This window comes from Calonectris borealis, chromosome 10, assembly GCF_964195595.1.
Source record: "Calonectris borealis chromosome 10, bCalBor7.hap1.2, whole genome shotgun sequence".
NCBI classification, from domain to species: domain Eukaryota; kingdom Metazoa; phylum Chordata; class Aves; order Procellariiformes; family Procellariidae; genus Calonectris; species Calonectris borealis.
Window position 1 is genome coordinate 21,418,973 of NC_134321.1, and position 9,000 is coordinate 21,427,972.

At 41.3% G+C, this 9,000-nt stretch overlaps 1 protein-coding gene across 1 annotated transcript in view; it reads left to right on the forward strand.

The window, feature by feature from the left end:
- SLC6A11 (solute carrier family 6 member 11) overlaps positions 1–6,916 on the forward strand; it is a 105,764-nt gene extending 98,848 nt beyond the window's left edge. Inside the window, exons 14-15 of the mRNA XM_075159343.1 lie at positions 997–1,167; positions 3,254–6,916. Of these exons, the coding sequence (XP_075015444.1) occupies positions 997–1,167; positions 3,254–3,406 (324 nt within the window). The 3' untranslated portion in view covers positions 3,407–6,916. The remainder of the gene's footprint in view (positions 1–996; positions 1,168–3,253) is intronic.
- The last annotated feature ends 2,084 nt before the right edge of the window (positions 6,917–9,000 follow it).

Consider the following 9,000-nt stretch of genomic DNA (forward strand, 5'->3'; position numbering starts at 1 on the left):
TGCTCCAGCCTCCTATTTCCTTCCCTCTCTTTGGGTGAGTAGATGTTTTTCAAAGAAGACAGGACATTTTTTCTTCTAGCAAAAGTAGTAGAAGAGGCCAAAAGCACATCTCATACGCATGAAGAAGGGGAAGGAATTTGCCTTACCAGAAGCTAGCAGTATTGGTGCCAAGTCTGGCAATCTGCTGTGGCTACAGAACAGGGACAAAATTACAAAAGGAGCATGACCAGATTGCCCATAAATTTGATCCACAAGTGCTTGAGGATTAGATATTAAAATCTTCCAGTTCTCCAGTACGTAAATGGTAGCAACTGCAAAACCACAGATGCTGGGGCACCTGGAGACCCAGGTTCCCTTGAGCTCTGCCAGTTCATTTGTAAACTTGGGAAAATTTCTGACTCAGTTTCATCAACTCTGAAATGAACTTAATATCACTTGTACACTCTTTTCACCACTTTGGAGAAAAGTACATAGTAACTTTTCTATGTTTCATAAATTTAAATGGTCCAAACTGCTTGATTAGACACCTGTCGAATTCAGACAGATATATTTGAGCTTTTGTGAGGACGAAAGAGTTGGCCTGCAGAACCGCAGATACAGAGAGTGGATTAAGGCTACTTTGAAAATTTTGGCTTTCCTTTTTCGTCATGACAGGTTGGAGAGAACGCAGCTTGTGTTACTTCATCACAGCTGGTTCACAGTAGCAAAACTTAAATCTTTCCTGCCCAGGTACTGTTTGCCATCAAAGTGCAGGTTTTATGTCATGGGAGGTAAACAGCATTTAAACTTGAAAGGTTATTAATTTCTGTGGAAGGTACTGAGACATGTTATTTAAGCTGTACATAGATATTGCTGGTTTTTTTTTCCTCTGACTGAAAAGCTTACCTCTACTTTCCATCTTTAGGGAGACTGGCCTTGCCAAAACAGTCAATCATTTTCTTGTTACATAGGCAGTGTTTTTTCAAATACTCTAATATGTTTCTCTGCTTGTTTCAGGGAATCTTCATCTTTTTCCTGGTGAAATACAAGCCTTTGAAATACAACAATGTATATATATACCCTGACTGGGGCTATGGCATAGGGTGGATGATGGCGCTCTCTTCCATGATCTGTATCCCTTTGTGGATCTGCATTAAGCTGTGGAAGACAGAAGGCACTTTCATAGAGGTAAGATATATTTTCAGATTAATGATACTGAAAAAAGAAGTGGGAAGGGAGTGTGAATCCTCACCTGCATGAGACTAAGCACAGTTTAATCAAAAAAGCAACCTGTTCCAGTGACAGCTTGCGTTGGGCCTCTCAGTCACTGGTGGAAGGAGGCATCTGAATTTTCTCTATTTTCTTAGGATCACAGAATCATAGAATGGTTTAGGTTGGAAAAGACCTTTAAGAACATCGAGTCCAACCGTTAACCTAGCACTGCCAAGTCCACCACTAAACCATGGCCCTAAGCGCCACATCTACACGTCTTTTAAATACCTCCAGGGATGGTGACTCAACCACTTCCCTGGGCTAAACTTCTTCTGAATTTCTTTTTTTTTTGCCTTCACTGACTTCAGCCTGTGGTAAACTAACCAATACTACAGCTTTAAGGTGCTCTGTTCCTGCTCAATTTGTAGGTTAAAATGTCTGTAACATCAGCTAAATCCCTCAAGAAGGTTTGTATCAGCCATTCATTCGGGTCAGCTGCCTTCTTTCCATGGTTTTGGTGACTGATGTTTGTGCTGCCAGGACTTTCCTCCAGGAGCTGGGTAGCAAACACTCACGTACGTCTTCTGGACAGTCCTCCTCATTACAGTTCTCTAAGTGAGAAATAGAGGCAAAAAGAAATATTCAGTGCAATTTACTAACATTTGGTATCAGGTTATCTCAGGTCTAGGCTGAGGTTAAGGTTATTAAATGTAAGACCTTTTTTCCAAAGAAAGACAGTGAAGATGGCTATAATGGAAGAAACAAGAATATAAATCTTATTCAGCTGTTTGGGATTTCTCATATTCCAGAAAAGCCTGGTTCTGTCATCTGGAGTTCATTAGATACTAGTCAGTAAAAGTAGGTATTCCAGTATTGCCTCCCTCCATCTCAATACATACATGGAGGGGACTTTATTCAGTCCCTTTCATGCTTTCTCAGTCTTTCTGATATTCTCCAGGATAATGCCAATGTCAAGAACAAGACAGCAGGAATTTCTGTGTCTAGGGTACCTGGGGCTCATTAACTTATCTAGCACTTTTGAAAGATCTCTCAGTGTATACCCACACTTTCAAAATTATCCTCTATTCAGAACCAAAGGGTATGACGCCTGAATATATCTGAGTATATCTCAATGTAATAGTTACTGCTTTCTTGAATGGAGAAGCTAACATACAATTTATTGTGCTGGCTGACAGCAGTCCATATTGAAATGACTCCATTAAGCTGATTAAATATGGCCTGGAGGCTACCTAGGAAATCTTTACTGTGGGTATATAAACAAAAAATGAATTGTCTGTGTCCTGGTTTCGGCTGGAAACCTGTTAACCAGGTCAGTCTGTAATACAGTTTTCTTAGCATGTCAAAAGAGGAAGTTTTGCACAAATCTTAACATTAACTATTTCCTTAATGCATGAACCTTACCCTATCTCTGCAAGTAAATAGACTTTGTGTATAGAATTTTGTTTTGCATTGCCTTGTAGGCTGAAGCATTGCAGGTCATTATCTTTTCTGTACATGAACGATGAGAGGGTTTTTTTACTTACAGTTGCGAGCTTCTCAGGAAGCCAACTTCCTGCAACATCTCTGCTCTCCAAGCTGTAAGCAGCAACGTTGCTACTGACGTTACTGCTATAAAAGAGAAAGTTCTCAGCTGAACACGTATATTTTTCTTTTGTTCTTTATTGTAGCTTAATACACTTCGGCAGTCTCTTGTTTGTTTATTTTTTTCAGTATATATCCTTTGACTATACCATGAGAAACAAAATGTACCCATATAACAGGCCTTGCCCGGAGCATTGTGCTGAATTTCTTCATGGAAGGGAATGTTACTCTAAATCAGCATGAAAATTCACTTTGACTTGGTCTTTGCCTTCATTCTCTAGCCTTTGGTCTGGTGTGATTTGTAAAGAACTGTGTGGCGTGCAGTTTTATGGATGTATCTATAACAGGGAAATGAGAAGCAGGCATGCAAGAGAAGAGGTTTTTATAGTCAATCTGTTTAAGAAATGTGTGTCTGTGACCAAGAAAAAGATAATGATTTCCATTTTCTCAACTTTTCTAGAAATTCAGGAAGTTGATTACACCTAGCTCAGATCTGAAAATGAGAGGGAAACTTGGAGGAGGAGCCTACATTGCAGCAATAAACGACTGCGATGCCAAACTGAAAGGAGATGGCACCATTTCAACCATTACAGAAAAGGAGACACATTTCTGAAAGAACTATCTTTTTTGTTTTATTTTTTTGTATAAATAAATAAATAAATTCACTTAATTATAGAGGCTGGCTTGTTTTGCACAAAATTTTATTAACCAGTTAATTTTAAAGTGAAAATTGTATACTTGTTTAAAAGTGATTTTTTAAATTACTATATAAGTAATGATTGTGTAAAAGAAAAAGCAATAGTATTATATGGTATGTTAGTGACGACTTCTTGTAATGTGATTTCAGTCAATGTTTTTTTAGAAGTTAGAGGGACCTGTATAATGTGCTGTAAAACTTTTCTACTTTGATTTCTGGCAGGTGTAATGTTGTATAGATATATGCATTCTAACCTGTAAGCATTTCAGACCATTTCAGCTTTTAATGTATGTATATAAAGGGGACCAGAATGTCCTTTTGCTTATATTGGAAGAAGCTGTGAGGGGATGGGGGGATGACTTGCAACTGCTGTTGCGTATGGCTCTCCAAATGCGGGCTGTCTCCAGCGTCCACTGAAATCAGAGGGAGCCTTTCCAGCTGGGGCCCGTGCTTTTGCAGCAGGCTGTGTGCGATCCAGCCTTTCCCTAGGCCAGGGCAGCTGCAAGACTGAGTTTTGCACCTAACAAAGCTCTTCCTTCAGGGCGAGTTTTGTGAAGCCGACAGGAAGCACCACCTCAGCTGCTCGTGCCGCCTTCCCTCCACCCTCCATTTGCTTCAACAGGTCTAAAAATGTGGTGGAATGGGCCCACTTCCGAGGCACTGTTTTTCTGGAGATTGGATAGAGAATATTTCTTACGAGCTATGAATTTTGCTGCTCTTGTAAGCTAATGGTCTCTACGGTGATGTGTACTGCTTCAGGAGACCGCTAAAGCTTTTTCATTTTCTTTAGTGTCTGGGTGGCCAGTACTTCATTTTGGTTGCCACTTCCCACCCCCTGAAGTGAAATGTGTTTGTCTATGCTTGTACAACAGGAGATCAAGGTTACTTTATATATGTGGAGATGTTCTGAGGGAAAAAAGAGCAGGTTTAGAGCTCTGCATATGTTGGTCTCTCTGTCTGTCTCTATATCCGTTTACTGGTCTGTACATCTATTCACTCCCCTCAGAAGAAATCAAGGATCCTGTAATGACAATGTGTAGCGCTATATAGCTTTTCTCATCTTCAAGGTACTTTCTAGACACTCTCAGATTAGGTCCTGATTGCTCTACCCTGAATGGTATCGAGGGTTGCACTGAAGTCAGAATAGGAGCTTATATGGAAGGCTAGAGTAATTGGTCCTTAATCATAGAATCATCGAATACCAGGTTGGAAGGGACCTCAAGGATCGTCTGGTCCAACCTTTCTTGGCAAAAGCATGGTCTAGACAAGATGGTCCAGCACCCTGTCCAGCCGAATCTTAAAAGCATCCAATGTTGGGGAATCCACCCTTCCCTGGGGAGATTAATCTCTACAAGAGTTCCAGTAGGTAATTTATATATGGTGCAGATGAAGGAATTAGGACAGGGATGTTGTGACTTCTCTGTTTTCAAAAGGAACGGTATTGGGTTTCTGATATCAGGCCTTTTTATTCTATCAGTTGTATGAACTGACTCCCTCTGATTTAAAACAGATTTTGTATGTGAATCCAACTGATGGATGGTTGTTACCATGAGTATGCAAATGCTAGTCCCAGTATCAAAATCCCTAGACTATCTCTTGGTTTTGGGTGTTTTTTTTTTTTTTTCTTCTGCCAATATTCCACACCCTGTGATTTGTTCTGGGCAATTATTTTTTTTTCTTGTCCTGGTTTTTTATTTAATGGTTGTATGAGAAACCTGTGGAGGAATACTGTACTACAGTGCACAGTATTTGATGGGGAGAGACAAGCAACAGCCTAAGACAGCTCAGAAGAAATGTCATAAAATCTGCTGTCTTCTCTGCAATTCAAAATCACCAAAGCTCAGATACCAGCATCTGGAGTTATTAGAAACAGAAGTGGCTGCTGGCCTTCTACAGAGGAAAACATTTCACTAGAAGTCACTAAGTATATCTTAATATTACATAGAACTGTACGTGTAGTCAGCATTTCTTTGAGATTTTACGGTTACCTCTTAAGAAAGCATTTTCATAAGAATGACTTTGTCTCAAGTCACATCATTAAATCTAATAGATCTGTATAATTTTACTTCATCTTATTTGTATTTTTCGTGTGGTAAGGTGGAAGTCTAAGAGAGAACTTCTCTACCACAATTCTACTTTTAATATTTTAAGTCCTGCTTGCCTTTGGGTATCTCCATTGTTAGGTGCTTAGGAAAGGACATTTTGAAGGAGCCTGCCTCTACGAAGGTACAGAACCATCATCTTGTGAATGCTGGCCTCCCTCAGAGGGAGTCTTCAGCTTGGCATCCAGAACTGGAGGTTACCAATGACAATCACAGCCCCATTGGAAAATGATACTTCCGGAAGAGAAATGCTCCCAGAATTGAAACCACAGATTGAGTTATATAGCTACAGAAAATAAAAAGAAGCAACTGAAAGCTACTTATTGACATTCCAAAAATGCCCACTCCAAAACCTTAACATTTTTGGAAGTTCTAAGAGTCACAAATATTGCTAACCCAGTGTCCCTTTCTGGTCTTTCTCTCCACCCACCAGAGTTGCAGAACTAAGGCCCCAAAGCCACACGTGGGCCTTGGGATGGATCACGTTCCCTCCCAGAGAAAACGTCAACACGTTTTCTTATCAGTGAAGGATGTGCAAATGTAGCTGCACTGCTAGGTTACGCTTGGCCTTGATTTCAATGAAGTTACCTTCAGCAATCAGGACTCCTCATGAAGTTTACAGTAAGTGTGCCAAGAGGTGGAACCCACACCACTCAACTGGCCATCCATTAGACACAAAATGGAAATCCCAGACAAGTCAGGATTGCCCTCTGAATCACAACACACACCGCTGTAGCGCAAAAAACTGATTTGTGCGTTTTAGCTTGTCAATGTACTTTGAACTGGTGTACTCATCCAAATATCTCCACAGGAACTACGTACTTTGTATGGAACATGCTTCCTATTCTGCTGCTATGAACCATTTCACCCGTGGCTTTATACACATACATACGGTTTGGCATGGTCTAAAGTATTATACAGTATTACTAACGTGCTGTGCTTGTAAATGTGTGTGTTTAATACCTGACTTGTTAACATTTTACTGATTTTTAAAAAAATTTTTTTCTTTTGTGGGGAGGGATGTGGGAGGGTAAATTTCCTAATAGTATTTGTGTTTTGTTTTGGGGTTTTGGGGTTTTTTTTGAAACAATATGAAGGGGAAAATGCAAAAAACAACTATATCGTGATGATTTTTTTACGTGGTAGAAACAATATTGCCCTTTTCTGAAATATCTGCAGTACTATTAAAAATATTACAATAAAAATGAACAACCACTGAGGTTTATGTAACATTTTACAGAAAGAAAGATTCTGTTTGGTTTTGAATGGCACAAGATTTCGTCTACTTACTTGTTTTCAAAAATTAAAGGAAATGGGCAAAACCTATTCTGTGTATTTTAGTTTATATCAATGTATTTTATATGACCCTCACCTAACAAATTAAATAATCACAACTACCCTGTTAGGCAGACATATGTCCCTTGATTTTAAATGGGGAACTTAGAAACAAGAGAAGACTTAGCAACTTCTTTGAGCTCATCCAGTAAATCTGTGGCTGAAACAAACTGAGGTTTCCTGACCTCACAACTTAATATCACTGTTATTTAATATAAATCCATGTTGCCACGGAAAAGTGCCGACCTGCCGCCACTTTCCTCCCCCTACCCCCATGCCTCCCCACTTCTGGTGTGTTTTGCTGTGGCCTCCTTCGTGTCGCTGGCGGTGTTAGGAGAGCCATGTCGAGAGCCACCTCGGGAACCCGTCTGGCTGAAACTTCACCCAACAAACGCATACATTTAGTTCTCAGTAACTTCAGCTTGTTGCCTGGCCATACAAATGCTAGTGCTGAAGGGAGATCCACAGGAAGGTGGATTACCTCTTCCAGCTGCTAGATACGTCATGCTGGATTAAAATAACCTTCTAACCATGGCCTCGGTCACAGGCCAATGCTGTCCCTTTGATCATCTTTTGTACTATGATTTCATGCTTTTATACTCTTCTTTCTTATGTCACTTGCCCATGTACAGGGAAAAATACTTGCTTTAGTACATGACACACTGATGAAAAATTCTGATATTCTACCCTGAGGCACCCTATGACACAGTAGCCTGCCACACAGGAAATGAAGCTCTTTTCTTAAAGGCTGTTTCTCATCTTGATTAATGAAGCATGGCTATAATAAGGAAAACGTGCTACGGATTTTGACAAAGCCTTTCAATTCCTCTCTGTGCAACTACTCTGCCCAGCAGCAAAGATACCACAGGAAGGGTGTGCACCCTTTTCCCAGGGTTGATGTCCTTGCAGCTGGAGCAGCGGCCCATGGCAGACCTAGGATCCAGCCAGGCAGTATTACAAGGTTCTTGGCCCCATCTTGCAACTGAATATTGAGTAAATCTGAACATATCAGGAAATTTGGCCTCAGATGTTGATGACTCCCCATTCAGAGAAATACCTGAACTTGGTTATCCACAGTGCAGCAAGTCTAGTGAAGACGACTAAACCCACCAATTTCTGACTAGATCAAAAATGTTCTGGTGGATTATATACTTGCACATTTGGCTGGAAGAAGTTGTGAAAATTTGCAGAGAGACAGACATAAAAAGGAGAAAATTGGCTGGGATTCTCTTAAAAAAAGGTTTGGAGAAGACTGAAAAGCTTGAGAAGGCATAACGCACAACTGCTCAGACTCCCCAGACTGTATGAACAAGAAGGGGTGAGCGCTAACAGTGCAAGACAGTTTCCAGCTCTTCTTTGTAAAGCTACTCTTAAATTATAAACTATTCATTACGATGTAATACAGCAAAAGGGACCAAGATTTGGGTGCTGATTTGAAGTAAGAATTTGAGGGAAGACTTGCACACCCCTCTTCTTACATACTTTAATTTTAAAAGGATCAGCTCCTCCATCTTTTTTAACCTTTGTTCTCCGAGAGCTGCAACCAACCTCAGCCACGTCCTGCACTCCCTCAAGTCATTCCGAATTCCTGTCACAGCCACCTCCTTGTTGGCTGCCCATGCTCACATTGATTGCAGAAGGCTGCTCTTGGGCTTTCAGGCTAATTTTCTGCATCTGCCCTCCTCAGCTGCCTTTGCAGACGACACCAAGCTGGGCGGGAGTGTTGATCTGCTCGAGGGTAGGAAGGCTCTGCAGAGGGACCTGGACAGGCTGGATCGATGGGCCGAGGCCAACTGTATGAGGTTCAACAAGGCCAAGTGCTGGGTCCTGCACTTCGGCCACAACAACCCCAGGCAAAGCTACAGGCTTGGGGAAGAGTGGCTGGAAAGCTGCCCGGAGGAAAAGGACCTGGGGGTGCTGGTCAACAGCCGGCTGAACATGAGCCGGCAGTGTGCTCAGGTGGCCAAGAAGGCCAACAGCATCCTGGCCTGTATCAGAAATAGTGTGGCCAGCAGGAGTAGGGAGGTGATCATGCCCCTGTACTCGGCACTGGTGAGGCCGCACCTCGAATCC